The sequence below is a fragment of the Mirounga angustirostris genome, unplaced genomic scaffold (genome assembly GCF_029215605.1).
Source record: "Mirounga angustirostris isolate CCGP_5_RB_7025 unplaced genomic scaffold, mMirAng1.0.hap1 SCAF_3, whole genome shotgun sequence".
Classification (NCBI taxonomy): Eukaryota; Metazoa; Chordata; class Mammalia; order Carnivora; family Phocidae; genus Mirounga; species Mirounga angustirostris.
The window spans coordinates 86,705,284-86,732,304 of NW_026991711.1; the positions used below are offsets into that span (position 1 = coordinate 86,705,284).

A 27,021-nucleotide genomic window follows, 5' to 3' on the forward strand; every position below is an offset into this window, starting at 1 on the left:
GCTAGGGTTCCTTGGTAGACTAAGTCCCCGCCTTCCAGGAAGACGGGCTCGTTTCTCCCTGCATGGCCTCTCTGCCCACCACCCTCCCAAAGTCAGGACGTCCCCTCCCACTTCCCCGAGGGGAAAGCTGTCCTGCTCCCTGCCCTGGTGCCTCCCCGGCTCAGTCCCCAAGCACCAGCACCACGGAGGCCCTGTCCCTGCTCCTCCCGAGGTCCCGCTCCTTCCCACCCTCCTCTCTAGCGGGGCTCCCAGCTGCAGTCTGTGCTCTTTCTCCCAGAGCTGTCCTCCCACCGCGGTTGTCTGCAGCCTGTCCCAGCGGCCTCGCTGGCTCCTCTCATGTGCCCCCCACTGCCAGTCTGCTCGGCCCCCACGACCTCCCTCTGCTTGCCAGACCCACGGGTCACTGCTGGTCCTCTCTTGGCCTCTCGGCAGGCTTCCCGGCAGCTTTTCCTTCTTGCTGAAATGCCTGCTCTCCAGGCGCCCAGGACCCTGTGTTCTGGTTTCCTCGGCCTCCTGCCTGTGCTGTGTCCTCTCCCCTTCTGACTTACCTCTCTCCATCTGTCTCTCCATGTTGGCTCATTGGGGGCTCGGCACGTGGGCCTCATCTCTGTCCAAAGTCCCAGAGCTCTGATTGGCATGCATGTGCTGGACGATTCAGATGTACACCTCCACCCCAGACCTTTCCCTCGGGTTCTCAGCCTCGTGGTGTCCACTGGGCATCCCAAATACAATAGGCCCCAACCAAACTCTGGTTTCTCCTTGGCTGACCAGCAGGTCTCCCCGTGCCAGACGATCGCCGCCCACCCTAGGTGTCTGACTCCCCCGCCCTCTCCGACCTTGTCGCTTCTCTGTTCTCTGCCACCGCACCCCTTGCTCTGGATGCTGCCTGTAAGGATCGCACCCATTTGCCTGCTCCATGTTGCCTGGTGTCGGTCTTGGTGTCTGTAGGCCCCTGGGCAGGAGCCGGTGTTGTTGTCTACATGAGGGGCTGTGGAGGGCAGATGGTGTCACGGGGGCCCCGTGCTGATCGGGGGTGGCCCACAGGGCGTGGGCCTGAGCGAGGCCTCTCTCCTCCTGAGCTATGCTCACACTGAGCCCCCACCCCTGGGAGGTTGGAAGCGCTCAAGGAAGGAAAGGGCTGCTGTGAAGGAAGTGTGGCCCCTGCTCAGACCCTCCTGGCCCAGGGCCAGCCCTCTGAGGCCCGTGATGCAGAACTTGAGCGTCCACGTGGGGCAGGCCTGCGCGGGGCTGTCAGAACCAGAGGCAAAAGCATGTGCTGCCTGGCCTAGCCTGTCTTCACATCCTCTTTGTCACTCTTGGGTGGAAGCGAAGATAAGTTCTGGGAAGGGAGTAATGTCAGCCGAACACAATAACCTTCAGAATCTTCAAGTACAGTTATGTTTATGATCAGTGTGATCAGGTACAAAAAGGAACCTGCTAGCGTGGCAGGTTGGCCCTCCACAGCTGGGAGAGCCTCTTGGGAGGGGGCAGGGCTAAGGACACCCCTGCTGGTCTGGGTTAGTGTGAGACAGGGTCCCATGCCAGGTGTGGGCTCCCTGCTGGAGATGTCCTGAGGCAGGGACAAAGCCTGGCTCCCCCCATCTGCCCACCCATGCCGTATGCTTGACCGACTCAAGAGGGATCAGGCAGCTGCCGAGAAGCTGTGGGGATTGTTGGGCCACATGCAGGGATCAAGGACCCAGCATTGAGATGATGAGCCCACAGGCCGCATTTGTTGGATGTCACCTGGTGGCCAGCCCAAAATGTACTTACAACACTCAATTATAAGTTACAGTCAACGTCCCCTAAACTCAGGGGTCATCTGGCAAAAGTGCCACCCAGGGAACTCAAACCCCGCCCCCCTCCACCTGGATTCCCGCACCCCCCCTTCTCTTGAGTCATTCGTCACTGCCTTCGGGGCTCTTTCTGCAGAGCCCTTGCTGCCTTGTGATTCTTGTGGTGGGAAGGTGGTTGGGAGTCTAGCAAGCAGCCCTTGGGAAAGAAAGACACTCATTGTTCAGGAACGTTCCTCTGGCCTCCTTGCCCCCCCTTGCCATGGGGTGAAGTCATTGAGTATCTAGTAACTGCAAGTGAGCAGGGCCAGCACAGTCTCTGCAGAGGGGGTAGCCGATCGGTCCCGTCAAGGGGTGTCCTTTTTTAGGGATTTGTGCATCAGATAAGACAGAACCGGGTGCTGGGTGCTGAGTTCCGCCCTTGGAGAGAGTGGCAGTGGCTTGCTGGGAGAAGGTGGATTTCTCCTTCACGAGTCTGGGTGGCATGCACCATGGCGGGGGGGGGTGTCTTTCTGAAGACAGTGTACGGCGGTGGGCCCCAGGTATGGCATCCCAGGGCTCACAGCTCTGACCTGGCACTCAGTGAGCTCTCATTGGTTTTCCCTTCAAAGCTGGGGGGCGGGCCTGAGAGCCTTTTGCCACAGATCAGGTTGCACAGGGCATCGCGGAACTTCTCGGCCACAAAGAAGTACATGACTGGGTCCAGCGCCCCGTTGAGGCTGGTGAGGCAGGAGGTGACGCGGTTTCCCAGGGCCAGGATGCGCTGGGCGGCGCACGAGGTGCTGTTGCCATGGTAGTGCAGCACGTAGACAGAGCGGTGGACGTGGTAGGGCACGAAGCAGACCAGGAAGATGGTGAGCACCATGGCGATCATGCGGACCGCCTTGTTCTTGAGGCGCTTCTCCACGCGGGGGCCCTGCCGCAGGCTGCGGATGATCAGCAGGTAGCAGGTGACGGTGGTGACAAAAGGGAAGGTGAAGGCCACGGCCAGGGACACGAGGGCGTGGTGGGAGGCCTTCTCCCGGTACAGCTGCAGGCAGATGACGGTGTGGTTGGTCTGCACGGTCTGCGGGCTCACCAGCAGCGGGGCCATGGCCACGGCCACCACCACCCAGAGGAAGGTGCAGGCCAGGTGTGCGTAGAGGGGCCTGCGGAGCTTGAGGGACTTGACGGGGTGCACGATGGCCAGGAAGCGGTCAGCGCTGATGCAAGTGAGGAAGTAGATGCTGGCGTACATGTTGAGGTAGAAGAGGAAGCCGGTGAGTCGGCACGGGATTTCCCCAAACGGCCAGTGGTTCCCAGAGAAGTGGTAGACGAGGCGGGTGGGCAGGACCAGCACACAGGACAAGTCGGCCACAGCCAGGTGCATCAAGAATACGTTGGCGGGGGTGCCTGACTTATGGTCCCGGATGAAAAGCCACAGGGCCAGGGCATTGCCAACAAAAGCCAGGATGAAATCCAGGAGGTAGAAGGAGGCGAAGAGGACGTTCTCCAGTGGCGTCTCCTGGCCACATTGCTCTGCGGTGGCCAGGGAGGAGTTGGCGGTCAGACCTGGGGAAGCCACCTCCAGGCCATTCATGCTTCAGCCGGAAGCAGAGCCGGGGGATGAGCCTGGAGGGAACAAGCAGACAGGTTCCAGAGCCTGGGACCTGTGAAACGTTTTAGCTCGGCATCACCTTGGGGAGTACTGAGGGCACCCCCTGTGTTCATCTGGGGGAGGGTATGTGTCAGAGGCTTTCTGAAGCTCAGCAAAAAGCAAAAATGAAGCCAGGGCCTGGAGCTTGCCAGTCTGCTGCTGGGGCCAGCTTCCCACTGGCTCCTGCATCCCCGGCTGGGCACACAGGAGCCTGGGCCCTGGGCTGCACGTTGTCCCCGAAGTCCACTCAGACTGGGGAGAGTGGGGGGTGGATCCCATCTGTCTGGGCTCTGGGATGGAGTGACGGGCCCCGTGTTTTCTGCCGTGCTCCCCAGGTGTGCTTTCTAAATGGCAGGGGGTGGTTCGAGGGGCCCTTGAGCCAGTGGGTGGGTGGGTGGGTAGATCACCCCTTTCTTTCTTCCTTCCTCTCTCCCTCCCTCCCTTTTTCTTCCTTCCTTCCTTCCTTCCTTCCTTCCTTCCTTCCTTCCTTCCTTCCTTCCTTCCTTCCTTCCTTTCTCCTTCTCTCTCTCTCTCTTTTTTTTTTTTTAAAGATTTTATTTATTTATTTGACAGAGACAGAGATAGCGAGAGCAGGAACACAAGCAGCGGGAGTGGGAGAGGGAGAAGCAGGCCTCCCGCAGAGCAGGGAGCCTGATGTGGGACTCGATCCCAGGACCCTGGGATCATGACCTGAGCCGAAGGCAGATGCTTAACGACTGAGCCACCCAGGCGCCCATCTCCTTCTCTCTCTTTTTCTCTTTCTTATTGATTTATTTATTTGAGACAGAGAGGAGAGAGCCCAAGTGGGGGGAGGGGCAGAGGGAGAGAGAGTCCTCAAGCAGACTCCCTGCTGAGCACGGAGCCCAGTGTGGGGCTCGATCCCAGGACCCTGAGATCATGACCTGAGCCGAAATCAAAAGAGTTGGACGCCTAACCCACTGAGCCACCCAGACGCCCCTAGATCACCTATTCCTGAGAGCTTGGTGCGCAGAGCCTTGCCCTTGCAGGGTGAACCCTGCTCACCCGGAGTCCTGGCACCCTTTGTGGCCCGTCCCTCCCAGGCCTTGTGGCACTTCCCACCAACTGCAGTGCCAAGTGTGTCGCTGCTTTATGCCTCTCTCCTGCCAGCCCCTGCCACCCAGGAGGGCCTCACCAGCTATATAGTGGTGGGCAGTTTCCTGGGAGCTCAGAGGATCCCAACATCTCTCAAGCTTTCGGGACTCAGCCTACCAACTCCATTCTGGCCATCCTAACGTGTGGAGAGCTGTATTTTAGAAAGCCCTGCACTTGGGCCCCAGGCCAGGAGGGGGGATTTTACCACCCGGAGTGGTTTAACAACCAGGAGGCAGATTCTTTTCTAGGAGAGGAAGAGCTATTTTTCCCAGAGGTAGTGAGACTGGCTATGGTTTTCCCGCCGAGTCCGGCAGCCCCAGAGACACCTGGGGCCCAGGGAAGCCACCTGTGTCTGCCTGGCCTCCCTAGCCTGGTTTACCCACACCCGAGGGACCATTTGTAGCCGCGAACCCCGGCTCTGGGTGGGTGTTCCCTGCTCCTTCCCTGACAGAGGAGCAGACTCCTGTGTTGATTTTGGTCAGCTCAAGAGATCCAAAAAGGAGAGCGAAGCTCCCAAATACCCTGCCTCCCTCACCAGCGCTGGGAGTGGGAGGTGAGGGCAGAAGAGGGCCGGGCATCAGGGCCAGCGCAGCCTCCACCCTGACCCCACGCATCCTGCATCCCTGAGCTGCCGCCAGCCCCTTATTCTCATGCCTGGCAGACCCTCACACACACAGGCTGTGGTGGTGGCATGGTCAGGGCTGATGTCCTGGCTGAGCCTGGCTCTGTACTGAGCAGTCGGGGAGATGGAACGAGTTCTCTGCAAGCGTGTCCTGGCCTCGCTTCCCCCAGGAAGCATGGTGGCAGTTCTGATAGCAGAGCAGCCCCTCGAGGAGGAGGAGGAGGAGGCTGGGGGCCATCCCCAGGCGTGGATGAAGAACAGAGGCGTGCGGGGAGGGCCCGGCACACACTCCTCTAGAAGACAGAGCAGGGCAGGTGGTCCAGATCGTGGGTATGCTGGGCTGTCAGGCCGGGCAGCAGCTTGACCCTCCCCATCAGGCTTCATCAACCACCACTGGGGTCCTGTAGGCACCCCCCCGCCCCCGGCAGCACACACCTGGAAGGGTGAGGGCTGGCTGCCTGAGCAGGACAGAGCCAGGGGCAGTGCGGGTGCGTGGCAGAGGGCATCTGGCCAGTCACCATCCTCAAGTAAAGGGGGTTACTTTCCCAATAAGGTCACATTTTAGTGACCTCCAGGGAAGTTCCCTTGCCTCAATGATCTCCCCTGCTCCAGAGCGGGTTAGGAAGCCTGAGATCCGATACAGAGGTTATTTTCCTACTGTTTCCAGGTGCATGTGACTCGAGGGGTTGTGCCAGGGCAGCCCTGGCTGCTGGGAGAGGGGATGGGGCCAAGGGAGGGAAGGGTGGTGTGGAAGCCGGGGCTGGGATCCCCCTGCTCTGGGCTGCCCCTCACGCCTGGACTCTGCCCCTCAGTGCAGTTGTCACCCGGCCCCTCCCTGAGGGCTGCTCGCGGGTACTGGATTAGGGATTAAGAAGTCAGGGCTTAAAATCGGCTAACTTGCCTAAGGTCATTTGGCCAGGGACAGTGGCCCTAGATTTGGAAGTCAGCTCAGGGACACCTAGCAGGGACATCCAGCACCTCCCAGAACACTGCCTTGCCTCTGGGGGCTGCTGGGGGCCGGGTGCCAGAGCTGGGAGTGTGGCTCGGCCTCAGGGCTCGGGCTGGAATTGCGTCTCAGGCTCAGTGGCACCTCCTTGGGGTCTGCCCCAGGACCGGTGATGTAATTTTTGGCACCCGGTGCAAAATGAAAATGTGGGCCCCCTTGTCCAAAAAGTAGGAGTTTCAAGATGGTGACCGCAGAGCATTAAATCGATTGTGGGGCCTGCCTGGCTGCCCGGTTGGCGGTTGGGCCAGCAGCTGGCTGACTGCCTCCCGCACAGCTGCCCCCAGTGTCCCACCACCGCTGAAAGCCTCATGCACAGTGCTCTCTCTGGGATCTAGACTCAATTTTGAAATGCTTCTAGGTTTGTTTCTGGTTTGTTGAGGTTTCTTTACTCCTCCGATTGTAGGAGTTTTGATACTGACTTTTGCCCCGAAATGGGTCCCTGCTTCACTATGCGTACCCTAGACATGCAAGCCTCAGCCTGCCCTCGCTGGCTCGTCCGTGGTGCTGCTCAGAGCAGTGCGGCATGCGCACATGGAGGGCGCCTGGGCAGGGACATCGGCGGGTCTGGGGCTGTGGGTCAGGCAAGCATCAGGGGGCAGGTCTTGGGCCTCGGGGAGGGGGAGGAGTGGGCCACAGGAAGAGGCCCAAGGTGGCAAGGCTGTGGTGGGTGGGCATGGCAGTTCCCTCGCATGGGCTGACACCTCTTCTTCCCTGCTCCTTCTTCTGGCTCCCGGTGGCCTAGTGGTGGAGAGCATGGGTGCTGATTCCAGCTGACTGTCATTGCAGCTGCGGGACTGTGCATGGGGCACTCACCCTCCGTAAGCCCCTGACCCTGGGACAGGAATACCACCTGGTGGGCCCGCTGTCATTCAGACCAGGGCAGCCTTCGATAAATAGGTTGTACCACTATCCCAAGAGTGTCTCCGGGACAGGAACACCCCATCCCTGCCTGCGCTCTGAGTTTGCCTCTGCTTGGCTCCTGAACCCCCTGCCTGCCCTGACCGGGCTCTGGTCCTTACCTCTCACAGCCGGGTCCAGGTGCGAGGGAGGAGGGCTGCGGGGTGGCAGGTGGGCTGTGGCCAATGGGTGGTGGCGCTGCCGGTGGGCTCCGTGCAGCTGCGGTCGAAGGGCTGGCTATTTAAGGAGAGGAGGGGAGACCGCAGCCCCTCTGGCCCTGAAAGGCCGCTTCATTCCGAGAGGTTCCTTGTGCGGTGGGCCACTCCTACGGCTGCCTCTGCTGCCACTGCGTCGTGAATATTCCAGTGTGTCCCAGCCCGCATGCCCCCCCCGGCCCCCCCAGCTTGGCCACTGAGTGTCACAGAGGCCGAGTGTGTGACTATGTTGGAAGCCGTGGAGTGGGCACGGGCTGGGCGGGGTGGGGGGACTGGCTGGGACTGACAGAGACAAGAGGACGTTTCAGCACAGGGTAATTTCCTACCAATGGGGGGCAGGGAGGGGCTGGCCGCCATGGCAACGGGCCTGGGCTCCCAAGCCTGCTCGGGGACTGTAGAGGGGGTCTTGTGAATGGGGAGGCTGGGAGGCTGAGGAGCCTTGTTTGGTCGAATGAGAGGGGACTCTTTCAGGACACTTGCTGTAGGGTCCTTGTGTCTTGCCCCGTATAATGAGGCTCCGTTCGGGCGTGCGGAATAAATCGTGGCCTTTCTCTTGAGCGGGGCACAGCTGCAGGCCGCCTCATAATGGGGCGCTGTCTGTGCCTGTGAGGACGCCACTCCGCCCGCGAGGCCTGGCCCTTACCTGGGCGGGCTCCTCCCCTGGACAGGAGGCCTGTGAAGACGGCCACTGCTGCCCACTGCCTAGGAGTCCCCAAGACTCCTCCTGGGGGTGGCTCGAGGCTGGGGGGGTTGGGATGTGGATGGTGGACGGTGGCTGTTCCTGAGACCGAGCAAGCAAAGCTCATTTCCCCCCATCTTTCCCCAAAGGATATATCTGGTAACACAGGGAACCAAATCACCACGCCCAATCTCAAAAGACCTTTGCAGTTTTTAGTTAAAACATTAAAAAAATGTACATAGCTATCATTGGGCAGTAACTACCATGTATACTATCTAAATCTGTTTTTCACACAGTCCTGTGCAGTTGGGAGTATTGCCCATTCTACAGATGAGGAAACAGGCTCAGAGAGGTGAAGTAACTTGCCAGGAAGTGGCAGAGTCAGGATTTGAACCCAAGCACGTGTCACTCCAAAACTTACGATTTGTGTGTGTTAATGTTCTGGTTCGTTCTGGTTTTCTGTTGCATCTTGATGCCGGAATTCTTAGGTACCATCTTCATTCTACCTAGAAAAGAATTGTGCAGATTGCCTTTAGATCTGGTGCTGGGATCTGGTCTGTTGAAAAGACGTTTTCCCGTGTGCCTGGGGGGCTCAGTCAGTTAAGTGTCTGCCTTTGGCTCAGGTCATAGTCTCAGGGTCCTGGGATCGAATCTCGCGTCAGGCTCCCTGCTCAGTGGGAAGTCTGCTCCCCTGCCCCCACAAATAAATAAATAGAATCTTAAAAAGAAAAGACGTTTCCCATCTGGGATTCCTCGTGGGGCACTGGGCTCCTCACTTTGGTCTTGGCTGGGAGCCAATGGGGTTCGCAGGTGAGTGACCAGGGCCCAGGCCCTCCCCTGTGCTGCCCCGCGTGGAGGTCCGGAAGGACCGGCTCACACGGATTTGATATGAGGGTGTCCGACTGGCTACTTCTATTGTTGGGTGATTGCAAATGGTAGCTGTGAGGGCATCGATCATTGCAGCAGAATTCTGGGGAGTTGTGCTAATTTCTATAGCTTTGAAATGAAAGTTATTCCATATGGCTTGAGTGTTGTTGTAATGCTAAGAGTAGTCACCAAAATCGGGAGTGGGGTCATAGGGAATAAATGCCGTGTCTGTGACAGAGACACAAGCAGGTGGCAGGTGTGGTGTGGACAGGGTGAGCCACAGTGATCTGGCGGCTGTGGGAGCAGCTCTGCTTGGGCCTGCTGTGGCAGGGGGTCTGGGTGAACAGGTGGGGATAGGGATCTGGGGACCGATGGGGCAAAGCCTTAGTCAGGGAGACGAAGACTGCAGCGACAGGCCACGTCTGTGTCCCGTGGGTAGGTGGAGTCAGGTGGCCCCGGTGAGGGGACGGGCTCCCAGTCCTGGCTGTACTGTCATGGGAGATGGTACCCACTGTCTCTCACCCTCCTCTCTTCTACAATCATTCATTCACTCACCTACCAGAGACTCAGCCTGAGCTGCTACCCTGTGTGGGACACAGCCTGGAGCCAGTCAGCAGTTTAACATGGTTACCAGGCACTCATTTGGGTCCCTGGGCCTTCCCACCCGCTGGGGAGAGAAGACACAAATAAAGGAAGCAGACAGCAGTGTTAAGCTGCAGGGAGTCCAGACCCCGGTGAGGTGGTAGACCTTGTGGTTGCCACCATGGGCAGTGAGCTGGCCTCCCTGGCATCTAGGATCTGCCCATCACGCCTGGTTGGAGGATCCTGAGTCTGACAGTTAATCTCTTAACTAGATTCCTTGATCAGCCTATAAAAGAGGTTGACTGTGGGTATCAGGTCCCTGTAGAGAGGCTCCCTGTGGATGGGCGGCTGGGAAGGCAGGAAGGGAGGGCCCGGATGCAACAGGATAGCTTACAGACTGGGGTGGCAAGTGGGGGATGGGAGTAATGGATTGGGGCCTTTGTACATCTTCGCTTGGGGACCCTGAATCTAAATTCCTGACACCTTTGAGGCACAGAAACAGAAACCATGTTGATTTCTCTCTCAGTAGAGACCACAGCTGTTGCCCAATGCAGGGAGTAGCATCAGAAATTACTCTGAGGTCTTTACAAAAAAGACTCTGTAATGATAGTTCCTGGGTTTGGGGGCCTCCATCTGACACAGCTGTGCTTGTCTTTGGAGACAGAAAGCCTGTAGATGTACGGGTCTCTCTTTGTGTGACAGACCCCGAAGGAAGGGGGTGTGCAGGCCAGACAGACCTGGGCCTCCTTGGCTGCTCTGCTGGGCACAGCGGGGTTTTCGAGCTAACAGTCACTATTCAGTTACGCACCCATGTTCAGAGACATTTGAAAAATAAAATTAATTTTTCAGCAAATGGCAGTGAAATGTCTACTCTATTCCATATGATGTCCTAGGCTCAGAAAAAGTGGGGAGAAGAAAACTATCACGTTTCCTCTGCCATCCAAAGACGGCAAACACCAACATTCTGGTGTATTTCTTCCTAGTCATTCTCCAGTGCAGGAGTCCCCTTTTGAGAGGGCACGTCTGTAGCCTTCCTGGCCACGGGATTATTTAGCTAGCTTTTCTGGACCACTCGCTGGGCTCTGGAGGCTTATGGGCATTGTTAAAGCTGCAGGCAGGAGTCCAGGGGGTCTCTTCTCCCAGGAGGCAGACCGTGCTGTTTGGGGAGGGAGAGAGGGAGCGGGCCGTTGGCCCCTAACACCTGCCTCACTTCCCACAGGCACCTGTGCCGGCCTTGCCACAACCGGGAGAAGGCCAAGGGCCTGGGCAAGTATGTCTGCCAGCGGTGCCATCTGGTCATTGATGAGCAGCCCCTTATGTTCAAGAATGACGCCTACCACCCGGACCACTTCAGTTGCACCCACTGCGGGTACATGCACGGCTGGGTCCCTGTGCCGGGGGCAGGTGGTGAGCCGGGTGGGACCCCCACCTGGGGCAGTGATGGGACGGGCAGGTGGACAATCGGAGAGGGGGTGCAGGGCGGACGTAGAGGGCATCGCTGCAGGAAACGCCTCTCTGCAGGCCCCTGTTCAGGGAGCCCTTGCATGAGGCCCCGCGGGATGAGGGAGGCCTGAGGCCCTGGAAGCTGGGAGGGAGGAATCAAAGGCTTGGAAGGCCAGGGCAAGGAGGAGGGGTTGGTGCTGCTGTTGGAGAGGGGAGGAGAGGGGACAGAAACTGCAGAGCATTCCCTCATCCCTGCCCCAGACACCCAGTCTGGTGCGGAGGAGCCAGAGAACAGATCTGCTTCTCAGAGGGCCTGACAATGCACAACACAGACTGCCTTCTGCGAGGCCTGTGTAGGAATCTTGTGCCCCGGGGCCTGTCTGGGGCACAGGAAGTCCCCGAAGAGCCCAGAGATCAAAGAGCCGCCTGCCCTGGGCACTGTGTTGGACTGGAGCGGGGCTTCTCCGGAAGCTGCTCCCTGGGGCTGGAGGGGCTGGTGGGACCCGCCAGCGCCAGCGCAGGCCCTGCAGAGGGGCAGGGATGTCACCTGGGGCTCCTCTCTGTCTTCCAGGAAGGAGCTGACTGCAGAGGCCCGAGAGCTGAAGGGTGAGCTCTATTGCCTGCCCTGCCATGACAAGATGGGCGTCCCCATCTGTGGGGCCTGTCGCCGGCCCATCGAGGGCCGTGTGGTCAACGCACTGGGCAAGCAGTGGCACGTGGAGGTGAGCGAGGCCGGGGGGCGGTGGGGCGCTCACTGTTATATTGGGAGTCTGGCCCTGCAGCGCCTCCACACTCCCACCCCAGGCCATGTGGTTTGCTCCCGGCAGGGACCTTCCTCCTGGGTGCTGCCCCTCCTTGTGCCTGGCCTCCACGGGAGCCAGGAGACCTGAGGGCACAGGCCACGGTCAGGCAGCTGTGCCCACCTTCTTTTCTCCCCGTCCTGGCCTTCTGGAGGATTCCAAAGTCATGAGAAAACCTTGGGGACAGTCTGCCTGAGACACCCCGTGGGATTATGGTTGGCAGAACTGGCTGTGCACAGCCTCCCGGAGACACGGAGGCTGGGCGCACCTGCCGGCTGAGCTCCTCAGGTGTGTCCGCCTGCGTTACCTGGAACATTCACCTCTACACTGTGGGCTCTAATGGTCTTACAGACCCTTGTTGGGAGGCTTGTGTTCCCTGATGCCCTGACTAGGTCTGTGTCCCAGAGGCGCTGTCTTGGGTTCTGATGCAGGCCCCGGTCCCTGGCCCCCCCTAGGAGGGCGAACCCCCACACACCATAGGAACTGGAAGATGCCGCTCAGTGACCCGGGGCCTACAGGGGATGCTCACAGGAGGCAGACACATGCAGCCTTCGGTGGGGGGGGGCACCCTGCTTATAATAGAGCAGCCCCAGCGAGGAGGGCGCACGGTGCACCAGGCACCTCGCCAGCACCTGACAGCTTGGGCCGAGGTTGCTGAGGTGGGGAGCAGCCCTGGAGGGGATGGGGATACGTGTCACTGTGCACCGGGGAAGGACTGGGGTCTGCTGACTCATGGGTGGTCCGTGGAGGTGGCAGCCCCACTGCCCAGCGGTGAGGCCGGTGAGGCCGGTGAGGCACCCCATCCCCTGTCTCCCGGGGTGGGGGGCCTGCTCCAGCCCTGAGCTGCCCTGCCTGTCCCCTCTCCTCTCAGCACTTTGTCTGCGCCAAGTGTGAGAAGCCATTTCTGGGGCACCGGCACTACGAGAAGAAGGGCCTGGCCTACTGTGAGACCCACTACAACCAGGTAGGGCCCGGGGGGCAGAGCGTGGACGGGCAGGGCCTGCGGAGGCCCGGGGCTGGAGGGCGGCTGTGGGGCCGAGGGGAGCCCTCAGGGAGGTGATGGTGTCAGTGGCCAGAATGCTGCAGGCACCCAGCTGGGCAGGAGAGGACAAGGACAGCCCCTCCAGAGCCCATGCTGGGTGTGGAGGCTGGGCTGTGTGCTCAGTGCCATTTGAGACCCTGGCCCAGGCCTGCTGTGGGAACTGAATGGAGGGCTGTGTGAGGTCCTGGGCTCATGGGGGTGGCATATGCTGCCGTCCTTCCCCCTCCTGCCAGTCTGGCAGAGCTGCCCAGTTGCTGTGGTCCAGAAGTCAGGGGGTACGGCTGTGGCACGTCCCTCTCACCGACGCCAGCAGGAGCAACGGGGCCTTCCTGGGAGCAATGCCTCAAGCTGCTGTCCGTCCTGGGGTGGTGATTCTGACGGGCCAGGGGTGCCCTCACCTCAGGCCTGAGACCACACCCTGGCAGAAGGGGCCCAGGAGTCTCGGGGGGGGTGCTTGAGAGCAGCTGTTTGGGATGGGATGGGGGCCAGGTGGCAGCCTGCCACAAGTTTGACACCTGCTCTGTCCACAGCTCTTTGGGGACGTCTGCTATAACTGCAGCCATGTGATCGAGGGTGATGGTAAGGCTCCTCTGTCCCTGCCCCCCGCCCCTGCCCTCGCGTGCCTGAGGCTGGCCCTCTGGCATGTGGGTCCTGCCGCTGCAGGCCCGGCCGGTCCTGAGCCAGCCTGGGCCTGCTCAGCCTGCCCGCCCCCACCCCCACAGTGGTGTCAGCACTCAACAAGGCCTGGTGCGTGCATTGCTTCTCCTGTTCCACCTGCAACAGCAAGCTCACCCTGAAGTAAGTGGTGCCGGCCTCCTGGGTTTTCCAGGGTGGGCAGAGAGGGATCTGCACTGCCTCCGCCTCCTCCTGGAGCCTGTCACGGGAGCTCAGATTTGGGTAGGCTGCGCAGGGGCTCTTCATCAGGCTTTCCCTGGGTCCCTGCTGTGGTCAGGCCCTGGGGATGCAGTGGCAGTAAGGGCAGCCCCAGCCCCTCGGAGGCAGATTGAGGGGCCCCCAGGGCAGGGTGAGAGGGGGAGCGATGTGAGCCTCCGACACACCAGTGAAGACACTGGGCTCTGAGGAGGGAAGGGCATTCCAGCTCAGGGAACAGCATGTTTGAAGGCAAAGGGGTCAACCACAGGAGGTGCAGAATGGCTGGAGCTGTGAGGTGAGGTGGAGCCCAGGTTTCTGAGGACAGCAGGGAGTCGTGGACAGTTCTGGAGTACCAGAAGCTTCTGGGAGGGAAAGGAGGCCTGGAGGCCTGATTCCTTGTCACCCGTGACCCCTGGCAGAAGCTCACCCTGGCACCTGGACTGCTGTGGGCCAGAGGCCAGGGGAAGCTCTCTGCTCCGCCTCTGCAGGCTGAGTTGGTGGGGCCCGGGGGCTCTCCTGACTGCTGGACCTCCTCCGCAGGAACAAGTTTGTGGAGTTCGACATGAAGCCTGTGTGTAAGAGATGCTATGAGAAGTTCCCGCTGGAGCTGAAGAAGCGGCTGAAGAAGCTGTCAGAACTGGCCGCGCGCAAGGCCCAGCCCAAGTCCGTGGGCCTCAACTCTGCCTGAGAGGCCTCCTGCCCACCCTCTGCCTCCACCCCATCCCTTCCTGCTGGCACCCCCTGCCCTTCGCTGCCTCCACTCCTCATCTCTGCTCCCTGTCTGTGGCCTCCCCCTCCTTCCTTCCTCTGCCCCTCCCCTCCCATACCTCTTCCGCCCCTCCCCTTCTTTCTCTCCCTTCTTTCCCTCCCCCACCTCGCTCCCCTGCTTTCTTTGCTCACCACCCCTTCTTTTGCCCCTAATCCCTCCTCCCCAGACCTCTCTTCTCTCCCTTGCTGTGGGCTCCTCTCTCTCCTTCTGTGCAGGCATGGGGCAGACGCAGGGCCCTTGAGCCTGTGACGACCTGTGCCCACAAGCCTTAGCTCCAGGTCCTCCGCGAGTGAATCAGGGCCTGGGGTCACCTGGCCCTGGTCGTGGGCCACTGCTCCCAGCCCTGCTCATCCAGACTTGTCCCATTCCTGCAGGGGCACCCAGCAGCTCACATCCTTCTGTGGGAGCTTGGCCAGCCTCCACCCCATAGTGGTCCCACTGTGCGCACATGGCCCTGGGGAGGCCACAGCCAGGCAGCTGCTCCAGCCCCATGACCCTAGCCATGAGCAGGGGGGCCTCTGGGGAACCACCCTTTGACCCTTGGCCACACACCCAACCAAGTAGGTTGTGCTTAAACTGCCACCGCACCCCACAAATCATCCTCGGAGGGACAAGCACCCCCCCCCCCCCCCACCGCCATCACTCAGGAAGCCTCCTTCCTGAAATCTGGCCTTGGCCACTCCACCCTGGGCCAGGGGCCACTGTGGCTCCCTGAAGCTCCTCTGTGGTCCCCTCAGCACCTCGGGCTCCCTGCTGCTTACCCGCCCCCCCCCCCTGAGGGCACGTGCTGATTCTCTGGGTGTAGCTGACCGGGGGCCAGAAGGTAGTGGCCTTCTGACTCACTCTGACCCTCCAGGGCCAGCACAGGAACTGGCGCTTGCATGATGACTGAAGGCTTACTTACACGACCACATGGCCGGCGTGGGTTTTGGCGTGAGAGGGAGCAGGTAAGGCCGCAGCCCCCATGGACATACTGCTTCGGGGTCGTTTAACGCTTAGAGACATAGACACAGAACAGGACTAGGACCCAGCTCTTGCTGGCAGGGCCAGGCTGCCGTCGGGCCTTGGAGACCAGTCCAGCCAGAAACCTTCAGTCCATGAAGGCTGGCCAGGTGGGTAGGATAGGTAGGATGGAGCCCGCCAGCATGGTGGCAATGAACCCAGGCCACTAAGGCTGTGCGTCCAGCTCTGCTCCCACCTGGGCACAGGCTGGCCTTCGCGTGAAGCCAGCAGCCAGAGAGCAGGCAGGCCTGGCCTGCACCTGCACCAGGCCCTCCTGGGAGCAGTTATGTGTCCCAGTGCCCTGTGGGGGAAGGAGAAAGGTACGCAAAGGGGCCTCATAGGAAGAGGCAGGAGGGAGGGGGAAAGCAGATGAGGGGAGGAGGGAGAGACCAATGAAGTCATTCACGGAGAATGGAGTTGTCATCCAGGCATCCCCAGAGAAGTCACAATGCTTTTTGCTTTTTCTGGAAGAGACCTTTTGCTGGCCAGTGCCTCCTAGGCCTCCTGCCCACCTGACCATCCCCCCCACCCCGCCCCACCTTCTCTAACACATTGCACACTGCTTCAGGAATTTTTATTGAACATTCTTGGGGGAGTCCTTTCAGCCATCCACTCATCAACCTGGAGGCCTGACACTCCCGGCCCCGCCCTGGGCTCCCCACTTTGGCCTCCATGGTCAGCCCCTCAGGAGAGGAGGCCTACCTGGTGGGCTGAGGGATGTGGGTGTGTTCTGGAGAGAGGGCAGTATGAAAGGCTGCCTGCAGAGGGCAGGCTCTGGGCCAAGAAGAGGGCCTTAGGGAAGTGCCACCAGGACCCCCAATTGGGAAGGGTGAGTGAGTGGGCAGGCCAGCTCCCGGTGCTAAGGGTCGGCCGGGGCTGGGGCCTGGGAGCCCCGCTGCTTGTTCATGGTGCTCAGGAGCTGCTGCACGTACGAGGTCAGCAGGTCATCCATCTTGTAGCCCTGGACAGGGGAAGGGTGGGGTTGGAGGCTGTGAGGGGCAGTGGCGGTGCCCTGCTTCTGCCTCAAGGACACACTGAATAGGGAGGTGAAGAGGCGAGCAGGGCTCCTGCTACTGAGAACAGCCCTCCTCCCTCCTCAGAGTGGCCCAGGACCACAGGGGGCCCGCACCAGACCTTGCCACCACAGTCCCTGGATGACACTCCCAGCCTTTTTCTTGCTGCTCCTCCTTCCCAGACTCTGCTGGCCCGGCCTGGCCTAGTCCACCCTGGGCACAGGAAGCCTGGCCCTCTCGTGAGCCACTTCCCTGGTGGCAGTCTGGGGTCAGGGTTAGGGAAACGTAGTCCCTGGTGCCTCTGTGTGCTGTGTGTCTGGGTTGGGGGAAGGGACCTGGGATGCCCAGGAGGCCCCCAGGGCTGGGGCTCACCAGAGACGTCTCACACAGCAAGCGGTTGCCCCGGGCCAGGCTCCCCAGCGCCATGTGGAAGTAGGTGCTACCACTGCTCCAGCTGGAGATCTTGGTGAAGGGGTAGGTGGTGAGCAGTTCCTGGGGGGCAGAGTGGGCAGGGCGGGTAGGACCCAGCTGAAGCCCAGGGGGCCTAGGGGCCCTGAGTTTGAGCTGCTGTTCAGGGGTCCTCCAGAGCCCACGGGGCCGTGTGAGCGAGGGACAGAAGGGCAGGGGTGTACGACCTGTGTGGGGGTATGGGACTCTGGCAGCTTCCCCAGCCCTGCCCGGGCCCTGCTGCTACCTTGGTCTTGGGGTGGATAAGCAGAACCCCGTGCCGGTTGATGGCGATGAGGATGATGTCTGGGTAGGAGGGCTCCGAGGTTTGCTGGGGAGGGGGGCACCGTGGTCATAGCCCAGCCAAGGAGCCCAGGGGGCCACCTCCCTGAGGCACACCCATGCACACGCATGCACACATGCTCCTTCCAAACCAGGTGGCCAGGCCCACCCCTAGATGTGAGTTGAAAGAGGAGCTGGGGCCGCTGGGGCCAGAGCCAGGTGAAGCCTACCTTCACCTTGAAGAAGGCAGACCCAAACGTGGGCCACCGGCAGATCCACTTGAGGAAGGCCACTTTGGCCTCCTGTACTGTCTTGTCCTTGTGCTTGTCATAGGCCAGAAGGATGTTCTGGGGGAGGTAAGGGCCAGTGAGGGCCTGAGTGGGGGCCAGGGCCTGAGCAGGCCCTCCACACAGGATCCCTGAGGCCCCAGTCCAAAGTAGCACCTGTGTGCCTGTGGCCGGTCTGGAGGCCACTGAGAGTCATGTGTGTCCTCTGCACACAGAGAACCCATCTCTGAGGTGCTGTGGACAGCATGGGGAAGGGCTGACACTCGCAGACGCAGCATACCCTCCATGCCCAGAATGTGCTCCTCTTACCCAGGTGGGGCCCAGCCCCCATGTACCCAGGGCCCCCTCCCCAGCCACATCAAGGACCTTTCTCCATTCCTCCGAGGACATTAGACGTGTGAGGTTCTCAGGCACAAGTTCCTGCAGGATCTTGGGGATACTAGCTAGCTGGGACCGGTCATTGTCAAACTGGGCCTTGTAGATGAGGCCTGCCAGGTGGACAGCATCCTCCCGTGCACACTTGTGGAACCCACGGAGGTACTTGGGCAGCTCCTGAGTGATGGACATGGTGGCTTCAGGCAGCGGCCCCCGACCCTTCGTGCTCAAGTGGCAGAGGCGTTAGCTCACCCCCAGCCAGGGGGCAAAGGGGAGGGTTTCTGGCAGGTCAGGGCAGGGCTCCCGGACGTCTCACCATGGAGTGGTGGCCGCCCCTCCCCTGTGCAGTCCGGGACCCTCCGCTCCCCCCGCCCCTTCCCAGCAATCACACTGCAGCCACTGGTACAGTCACTGTCCCCAAAGGCTGTCCCTCTGCTCCTGGCTTCAGAACCCTCAGGGGCTCAGCCCGCACACCACATGGGGCCTCAAGGGCCTCCAGAAGCCCCTGGAGGTGGGGGGGCGTTGCCCCGGAGCAAGGCAGCTGCTGACCTGCTGCATCCTCTACCACCTCTCAGGGCAGGTGTGGGATGGAGTCAAGGCAGACCCAAATACCCCCCAGGAGGGAGCCTGCCCGGGTACCTGGTGGTAATGAAGTATGGTGTCTGCATTTACGTCCTTCCCCGGGGTCACGTTGAGCCACAGTTTCCGCATGAAGTACACCTGGTAGGGGAGCACCACGGGGGCCCCTGGGCAGGGGGGGCAGTGAGCACCAAGGCTGTCCTCTGGCCCCGCAGATGCTTGGATCTGTGCCCCCCTCCCCCTCTTGTGGCCAGGGCATTCTGCAACCCCATCGGAACACAGGGCCTGCAGCACCCACGCCTTGCTGCAACCCCCCCCCCCCCCATCACTGCTGTGTTTCCTCTTGCGGCCTCTCCTGCTGGAAAGCCTCATCCCCTCTTCCTCCCCGATCCCCGACTCGTCCTCATCCTTCAGGAATAGTGTAGAGACCACCCCCTCCAGGGGGTCAGGCCCCCACGTAGCCTTCATCGCCTGCAGCCCAGCCATCTGTTCTGGGCCTGGCCCCGTGCCCTGGCCCCAGGTCTAGCCACACCCATGACCCAGGGGATATAAAGGGGTATGAATGAATGAATGGGCAGGGGCCATGTAAGAGGTGCCAGGGGAACCTTCTGACCCTGGCCCAGGAAGGCAGACTGTCCCTTCCCCCCACCGCCCCCTCCATCCCAGCCACATCCCTCCTTCCTTGCCCCCACCCTGCTCCCCTTACCTTCTTTCTGGGGTTTGTTTTTCTTCACCCAATCAGACACTTGCCGCAAGGAGTCAAAGAAGAAGTCTCCCTCCTTCTGGCTGATGACCTGGGGTGGGTGGGGAGGAAGGCAGAGGGACGTGTGCAGGTAGAAGGGCTGCCAGGGGAGAGCCCTCCTGGGGGCGCCGAGGGCCTGGGTCCGGCCAGGCCACCTATGGCCTGGGAGGCTGGGCGCTGCTCAGAGTTGGCTCTCACTTGCCCCCACATCGCGCTGCCCCATAAGCTCACCTCCCTTCATCCTGACAGCCCGTGTACAGTGAGGGGCCTGGCCCAGTACACGGGGGAGACTGCCACATACACCAGACACACGCCCGCCTTTCCCGCCACCCCTGGCCCGCCCAGCCGACTGCACCTTGTCCGTGATCTTGATGAAGAGGCTGCAGCCTTCCCAGGAGGCCAGCTGCAGCCTGGTGACGATGCTCTGGCATACGTCCCGCACCCGGCTGTAGGTGCCCACCTCCAGCATCTGGGCGGAGAGGCAGTGGGTGAACGTCTCAGGACGAGGCTCACAGCCTCACAGCCTGGTGCTGTTTCTCCTTAAGACTGGCGGGAGGGGTGCCTGGGTGGCTCAGTCAGTTGAGCGTCCAGCTTGTGATTTTAACTCAGGCCACGATCTCAGGGTCCTGAGACAGAGCTCCACCTGACTCCATGCTCAGCAGGGAGTCTGCTTGGGATTCTCTCTCTCTCTCTCCCCCCGTTTCTCTGCCCTTCCCCCTGCTCCTGTGTGCTCGCACATGAGCTCTCTCCTCTCTAAAATAAATAAATAAATCTTAAAAAAAAAAAATGTTGGCTAGATGTGCCATAGCCTGAGAAGGAGAAGCCTTCCCTTCTAGAAAACTGGCCGGATGCTTATGTTGTTCGGTCAGAGTTGTTTGTCTTGGGGCCCAGGGGGCTCGGCCTTTTGAACTTGCTTTGAGAGCCCTGCAGCCAGACTGTGGGAACTTTCCCTGTGGGACCCGCTGTCCCCAAGACTGTAAAGGCTGCTGGGAACGACTGCAAAGGAGCATGGTCCGCGGCCCCCCTCTGCACCTCACTGCTGCCACATGGCTGGGGCCCTCTCCACACAGCTGGGGCCTCATGTCTCCCCTCTGTCCTTCGCTGCCCCAGAAGCCAACAGGGGTTTGGTCCACAGGCGCGCCTAAGGGCAGCACCTCTTCCCCCACGCCCAGGGCAGGGTCAGAAGCCCGTGCCGGCTCCATGCCCCAGCACTCGGCTTCGCTGCCCTCCTTTGTGGCCTCCTCTCTCCTGCACCTTGGCGAGGAGTACCCCCTAGACCTATGGGACCTCCTGCCACACTAGCAGCACCCCCTGTGGGGTAGACCCTCCCTGTGCTGGCCTTGAGCACCTGAGGGCGCAGGGCAACTCAGTTAATGTCTGATGGGCCGGGTAGGAGCCGGTGAAGCTGAGAGGCCCACTCTAACTCTGAAAACAGCGTCAGTCTGCTCCTTTTGGCCCTCCATGGGTAACCGTGGTGCGGAGGGGCTTTGCTGGGGGCTGCAGCCCAGGAACCTGGGAAGCCAGTCCCTCAGGCGGGGAGGGCAGGGGCTCACCTCGCTGGTGTCGTTGGGGAAGTAGATCTTGTGGCAGATGCGGGAGATGTTCTGCTCCATGGCCTCCACCTCCACCGGGTGTGGGGGCTGCTTCCGGGGCCCCGTCCTAGAGCAGGACAAGGCTGAGCAGGCCACCCTGCTTACCCCCAGCCCAGCCCAGGCCCCAGCCACCACCTCCAAGCGAAACTCTGTGCCAGACACAAACACTAAGTAACTCTGCAACCCCAGTGGAGGACGTAGGACTCGGGCGCTGCCCCTGCCCGGGGTGCTCAGCACCAGGCCCAGAGGCCAGCCTGGACTCACTTCCCATGTGTCCTGCAGCTCTGAGGAGGCTGGAAAGGCCTGGGACACACACGGGAAGGGGACCTGGGCTGACCAGAGACTCCTGGGCCCAGGGAGAGTTGGGTTCTCATTCTCACACAGCAGGGGCAACAGGCAGGAGTCAAGGACCCCCGCAGGGCCTCCCTGAGGGTACCCACCTCGCCCTCCATGACCATGGCCAACCCACCCTCTCCCACAGCTACAGGAAGCCGAGCCAGACAGGGCAGGTGGTGTGGATGAGAATCAAGACAGAGCCAAGGGAGAACTGCTCCACAGTGGGAGGGCTGGCCTCCGGTCTTGGCCACTCTTGCCTGGACTAGGTGGGGCGATGGGTGGCTTGGGGCATCGAGGTCATACTCTGGCCTTCAGGCAGTTCCCTCTGTGCCCCGGGCCAGGCAGCCGTTGAGGGTAGTGAGAGCTCATGGCTAAGACTGAGCCTGCTGGCAACCCCCATGGACCGTCCGGGCCTCTCTGAGACCTTCGGAGCCTCACTCTCCAGCTTCTGCCCAGTTTGCTGGGGGCCTTAAATGGACACCAGCTTCTGGAGAGGACAAAGAATCTGGCTCCCCTGACAAGTGTCCGCCTGGGCACGAGCTCTGGATGGGCCCGTCCGCATCCACAGGCGGAGGCTCCTGAGCGAGTGGGAACTGGCAGGCTCACCTCAGGATCCTCTGGATGCGGCGGCTGCAGTCGGGGGCCAGCAGCGTCTTCCTCCGCGTGTCCACGAACTTCTGAGCGTGGGGCAGCAGGGCCTTGCCGGGCGGGAAGAGGCCAGTGCAGAGCCACAGCAGCTGCCAGCCACGCTCCTCGCTGTACCTGGACGTGGTGGCGCCAGTCAGCCCAGAAAGGGTCCTCCTGAAGGCCCGGGCCTGCCAGCCACCTCGGGGACACGGTGTGTGAGGCCTTCCTGAGGCCATGGACGGGGAAGCCTGCTGCCCAGCGACCTGATGCCTCAAAAGGTTTTCACGCGCATAAAATGGGGTGGGGATACCATTGTGCCCATTTTATGGAGGGGGACACTGAGGTTTAGAGAGCCCATAGCATGCCCGGGGCACAGAGGAGAAAGGGTGGGAGAAGGGAGGGACCAAGGCAGGTCTGTTTCCCTCCCTGCTCTGACCACCCCCAAGAGGTCAGTAGGACAGATGAGGGTCCCCGCTTTCCCACTGGGACTGTCAGCGCCTGGGCAGGCTGGGCAGCCCCCATGAGCTGAACACTGGGGACAGCCTCTGGAGGCTAGGGTGAAGACTGCGGGGGCCTGGGCATGGAGTCTGGTGCCCTCTGGACCCATCCTGTCCCTCGCAGACCTCTTGGTGTTGTGTGTCAGCTGCTTCAGGATCTGGCAGTAGACCTCATCCTGCAGGGCTGAGTCCTGGAGGGCCGACGAGAAGATCTGGTCGGTGAGCTCCACGGAGGTCCAGGCCTGTCGTGAAGGGTAGTCACCCATGTACCTGAGGATGGGTGTGGCCGTCAAGGAGAACATGCTGGCATGGCCGCCTGTTACCTCCGAGCCTGACCCTGACCCCACGCTGACTCGTGACTGGCCCCGTGAGTTGCATATTGCCTCTGCCCTGTGCTCCGTGGGGCCTGTGCCCTTCACAGGGCGGCCGTGGGGCCGGCACAGAGCTGGGGCAGGCCGGCTGGGGAAGGATATCGATGAAGATCTGACAGGCGAGATCCCGGAGCTCGGCGTTGGCGTGGACACGCCTGAGCAGAGGCTGCCGCAGGGGCTCGGATGAGTGGGCCCACAGGTGGCCCCGCGTCCGGGTCAGGGGGAGCATGGCCCTGCTGACTGTCTCCTTCTCTGGGGCCCTGTCAGGGATGGAGGCTGCTGTGAGGGCCCTTCTCAAGCCTTCTCTGCCCATGCTTCTCCTTCCATTCCCCACCCGCCTACCGTGTGTGCACTGTTGGGGCAGAGACCCAGGCTCACTCCCCCTGCCCTCCCAGGGTGGCCGCGGGAAGGTCAAAGGGTCCCCTTCCCCCCCGGGGAGGCCTGGTGGACACAGCACCTGCCTGTAACCTGAGGTTACAGGGAGCACAGCGGGGCTGGCAGGGCCCAGTGGGGGCCTGAGTGGGCACCTAAAAAACTCGTAGGAGAATTCCTCCAGGGTGTGTGGCTTGTCCTTGGGCTGCTCCTCGGGCAGTGGCTCTGGGGGATGCCCGTCCTGGACTGCCAGCTTCCGCTTCTCCGGTGACATGGCCAGCAAGCTCTGTGGGGGCACAGGCCCGGGGGTTCCACTGCCCACAAGGCTCTTCCCATGGGCTCCTTCCTGGCCTGGTTGCTCCAGTGCCATGGGAGGGACTGACCACAGGGTTGCACAGGCCCTCCCATGTCACCTTCTGTGTGACCCACGACCTGCGACTCAACATCTCCAAGCCTGTTCCTTTCCCTTAGGAGGGTGTCTCTGACCCACCAGGCTCCCCTGCCCCAGGGAACCTCTCACGGACCCTGCCTGCCTGGTTCCCTCTCCCTCAGGCCCCAGCACAATGTCACTTCCTCAGGGATGCCTTCCGGACAGCATGCGCCCCTACCCTATCATTGGCTCCTAGAACCACCTTCTGTTTGGTGGCACTTTGATTCCTAGCCATCAATTGGCAGTTTGCCCACATGCTCCTAGACGGGAGAGTCGCTATTGTGCTCAGCGCTGTAGTGCACGGGGCATACAGTTGGTGCTCCATATGCGAGCACTGGAATGCCTTCTGTCCCATGGGGCCGGTTTTGGGGGGCTGGGGTGGGCGGAGACCTGGGCCCCCTTGGGTCAGGTTTATTTCTTATTTTTTACTTTTTAAAGATTTTATTTATTTATTTGAAAGACAGAGAGAGATAGCAAGCGAGAGAGAGCACGAGCAGGGAAAGAGGGAGAAGCAGGCTCCCCGCCAAGCTGGGAGCCCAATGCGGGGCTTGATGCGGGGCTCGATCCCAGGACTCTAGGATCATGACCCAAGCTGAAGGCAGATGCTTAACCCACTGAGCCATCCAGGCGCCCCCTTGGGTCAGGTTTAAATGAGGCTGACAGGGGCGCCTGGGTGGCTCAGTCGTTGGGCCTCTGTCTTCGGCTCAGGTCATGATCCCAGGGTCCTGGGATCAAGCCCCACATCGGGCTCCCTGCTCAGCGGGAAGCCTGCTTCTCCCTCTCCCACTCCCCCTGCTTGTGTTCTTGCTCTCGCTATCTCTCTCTCTGTCAAATAAATAAATAAAATCTTAAAAAAAAAAAAAAAAGGCTGACAGTGGGAAAGGATGGGTTTGCTCCCAGGACACACTGGAGCGGGGACATCCACGAAGTGCCAAGCGCTGGGCAAGGCCGTGCACAGACACCATGCCCACTTTGTGGTTGCCCTAGAGGGATGACAGGGCCCGCAGAGCGGACCTCCTGGCCCTCTGCAAGGTGGGGCACGAGCCCCTGAGCTAGCAAGCAGGCCCTTCCTCCTGTGTCCACGGGTGCCTGGCCTGAGGACAGATGAGCATATGAGTTACCAGCAGCTGGGCCGAGGGCTTGGTGACTGTTGGGATGGCATAAATGCAGGCCGTGGGCACCAGTCCCGTCTTGCCTGTCCTGTCATTCTGGCCCAGGGTCCAGTTCTCAGAGGCCAACAGCCCCTGCTTCTTTGTCAGGATCAGCAGGTCCCCCTTCTTGAAGGGCAGGAGGGTGGTGTCATCTGCAATTTCAGATCACACACAGGGGCAGAAAAGCCACCATTTACCAAGGGCTGGGCAGAGACCAGAGACCGTGCTGGTATTTCGTGGCTTGTCTCCTTTGGTGGGTGAGGAAAGCAAGACAGAGTGGTGGGCCCATGGCCACCGTGAGGCTGAGTCATGGCGGGATTGCCAGGCACACAGCAGCCCCCCCAACCCCCCTTCAGGCGGGGGCCGGGGAGCTCTGGCTGCAGCCCCAGCCTCAGAGGACCTGCTCTCAGCACTGTGAGGCCTCCTGAGCTTGTTTCGTCCTCTGTGAGGAGACAATAATCCCTCCTTCTTGGGCAGTTTGGGGGCGGAATGGGCACCAGGGATGATGTTTCTTCCTGGCACGCACAGCCCTTCCTCTCCATCCCAGGGAGCCTCCCCGCCCCCTCCTGAGGCCCCTGTAGGAACCGCACCACCGAATTCCCAGGAGTGCTCAGCTCTTGCGGGAGTGTGGCCAACAACTACACCGCTAGGGCTCAGTCCCCACCCTGAGCTGTGTGACCCTGGACAAACTGCTTCCCTTCCCCGAGCTTCTGGTGTCTTGTCTGTGAATGGGAAACAGGGTGGCTGTGGGGATGGTACCCAAAGTTCCGGGGGAGGGAGTGGGCCTTTCCCTGAGCTTCCTCAACTAGCTTCGCCTTGGGGGCTTTGAGACCACCTCCTTTAGCCCCTCATTTTGTAGAAGGGAGGGCTTTGCCCAAAGCTGCCTCCCACCGTGCTTGGTGGCCCTCTTTCCCTCTCTCTGCTCAGGTCCCTCCTGGAGCCCTGCCACATGGGCCACTGAGACATGGGGATGAGCCAGCCACCCTCCCACTGACCACACGATCCACCCCTCCCCGCCTGGCTGGGCACCTGTGGCCTTCCTGTCCTGCAGGGCCATGGCGAACACGGACCTCTCCTTCAAGCCCTCCAGAAACATGGCTACCAGCTCGGCGATGGCCACACTGCTGGGGGACATGAACTCGTATTCCTCTTCATGCAGCGTGGAGAGTACCAGCCTCTGCCCACCCTGGGCCTCCCTGAGGGGACAAAGGATGCCATATGACCAACGGCCTCTCCCCCCCTCCCCATTCCAGCCCCTTGACAGCCTCAGAGGGGGTGACCCTCCTGAGTTACAGACGACTTGACCAGAGGCACTGGTAGGGCCAAAGTCTGAGCTTAGATCAGCCCATATCCCAGGCGCTATTGTGTGCGGTGGGCAAATGACAGCCAGAGCTCAGGGTCCCTTGGGCTTCCAAGGCAGTGGGGGGTGCCAAGCCCCAGTGTGTGGGCTCAGCTCTGGTGGGTCATGAGGTGGCTGGTGTGCAGGGCCACCACAGGGTCACGGCAAAGAACGTTGGAGTTGAGATGAGGCACTTGTCTTGGTGAGCTTGGGTTAGCTACCTCCTGTCTTAGTTTACTCACCTGCATGCCGTGGGGACAAGTGCCTAGCATGGTCAGCCCAAGGAAGTGGTGGCCATTGTGCGCCCCCCTGCACACAATGGTAATGATTATCATGGTCATGGCACACTGGGGTATGATTCAACCAAGGGGGGCTCTGGCAGGGCATAGGCAGGCCTTCCCAAAGGGCCGGGAGGCACTCTCAGAAGACAAGAGGCATGCAGAGCCATGGAGGGGGTGGTGTCTGAGGCCCAGCCTGGCCTGCAAGGCCGCTCTGCCCCACACCCAGCCTCCATCCCTTACTTCCTCTCTCAGGTGGTCCATACCTTCCACGGGACCAGTTCTTGCCCACGAGAAGGGAAGGAGCCTGTTCATGAATGCCCATCCAAAAGGCTGCAAACTTTTGTGGCCCCTTCCACGTAGATTTGGGTTTTAAAGAGAAGCCCGAGAGAACAATGCCTCAAGCGCAGATGCAGTACTTAACGGGGTGGTGCCAACCCAGTGGCAGGAGAGGGTGGGGTCCCAAGTCCAGCGGCCATCCTCATGCCTGCACCCCAGCCAGGTGCCAGGGACAACGCGCCTCCCTCTATCCCTGTTTCTCCTGGAGCCCCCAAGGACTAAGGTTGAGCGTAAAGAGAGATTTGGGGCATCTTCCCTCGGGACACCCACCTGTTGGTGATCAGACTCATGACCTCTGGGAAAGAGAGTTCTAGGAGCATCTTCTCCTTCTGGTCCAGGAAGTATATCCCCTTCCAGTTAACTGCCAAGATCAGCTGAGTCTTGGGCAGCCGGGGGCCTGGCCAGGGGGAGACAGGGGTGTGAAGCTTAGGCTGGCCCAATGGGGGGCCCTGTCTGCACCCCCTCACCGTCATCAGATCCCATTACCGGAGAGTGTGGTGACCTCAAAGAGCCGGGAGAAGAGCAGTGGCCACTGCAGGCGGGCGGCGTCCACCACCTGCTCCTGCACGGCCAGTGGCTTTGCCTGCTTCTGGGTGTACTGTGCCTGCAGGGGGGCACAGTGGGT

General features: G+C 61.0%; 3 protein-coding genes across 9 annotated transcripts in view; 1 reads left to right on the plus strand and 2 right to left on the minus strand.

The window, feature by feature from the left end:
* LIMS2 (LIM zinc finger domain containing 2) overlaps nt 1-15,879 on the plus strand; it is a 42,913-nt gene extending 27,034 nt beyond the window's left edge. For all 7 annotated transcript variants that reach the window (XM_045869083.3, XM_045869079.3, XM_045869082.3 and 4 more), the window contains 6 exons: nt 10,630-10,779; nt 11,425-11,575; nt 12,525-12,617; nt 13,226-13,274; nt 13,418-13,493; nt 14,109-15,879. In XM_045869083.3, the coding sequence (XP_045725039.1) occupies nt 10,630-10,779; nt 11,425-11,575; nt 12,525-12,617; nt 13,226-13,274; nt 13,418-13,493; nt 14,109-14,256 (667 nt within the window). In that variant the 3' untranslated portion in view covers nt 14,257-15,879. The remainder of the gene's footprint in view (nt 1-10,629; nt 10,780-11,424; nt 11,576-12,524; nt 12,618-13,225; nt 13,275-13,417; nt 13,494-14,108) is intronic.
* GPR17 (G protein-coupled receptor 17) lies at nt 2,353-3,390 on the minus strand. The gene has a single exon (XM_045869084.3). It carries the CDS (start codon nt 3,370-3,372, stop codon nt 2,353-2,355), a length of 1,020 nt encoding a protein of 339 aa, XP_045725040.1. The 5' UTR covers nt 3,373-3,390.
* A 108-nt stretch (nt 15,880-15,987) lies between the features above and the next one.
* MYO7B (myosin VIIB) overlaps nt 15,988-27,021 on the minus strand; it is a 77,192-nt gene continuing 66,158 nt past the window's right edge. Inside the window, exons 31-47 of the mRNA XM_064585814.1 lie at nt 26,883-27,000; nt 26,667-26,793; nt 25,470-25,636; nt 24,411-24,592; nt 23,015-23,145; nt 22,590-22,747; nt 22,243-22,396; nt 21,599-21,754; nt 20,618-20,723; nt 19,420-19,533; nt 19,029-19,116; nt 18,383-18,489; nt 17,735-17,920; nt 17,312-17,428; nt 17,047-17,130; nt 16,725-16,844; nt 15,988-16,300 (exon numbers count right to left, since the gene is read on the minus strand). Coding sequence (XP_064441884.1) covers nt 16,199-16,300; nt 16,725-16,844; nt 17,047-17,130; nt 17,312-17,428; nt 17,735-17,920; nt 18,383-18,489; nt 19,029-19,116; nt 19,420-19,533; nt 20,618-20,723; nt 21,599-21,754; nt 22,243-22,396; nt 22,590-22,747; nt 23,015-23,145; nt 24,411-24,592; nt 25,470-25,636; nt 26,667-26,793; nt 26,883-27,000 — 2,217 coding nt within the window. The 3' untranslated portion in view covers nt 15,988-16,198. The remainder of the gene's footprint in view (nt 16,301-16,724; nt 16,845-17,046; nt 17,131-17,311; nt 17,429-17,734; nt 17,921-18,382; nt 18,490-19,028; nt 19,117-19,419; nt 19,534-20,617; nt 20,724-21,598; nt 21,755-22,242; nt 22,397-22,589; nt 22,748-23,014; nt 23,146-24,410; nt 24,593-25,469; nt 25,637-26,666; nt 26,794-26,882; nt 27,001-27,021) is intronic.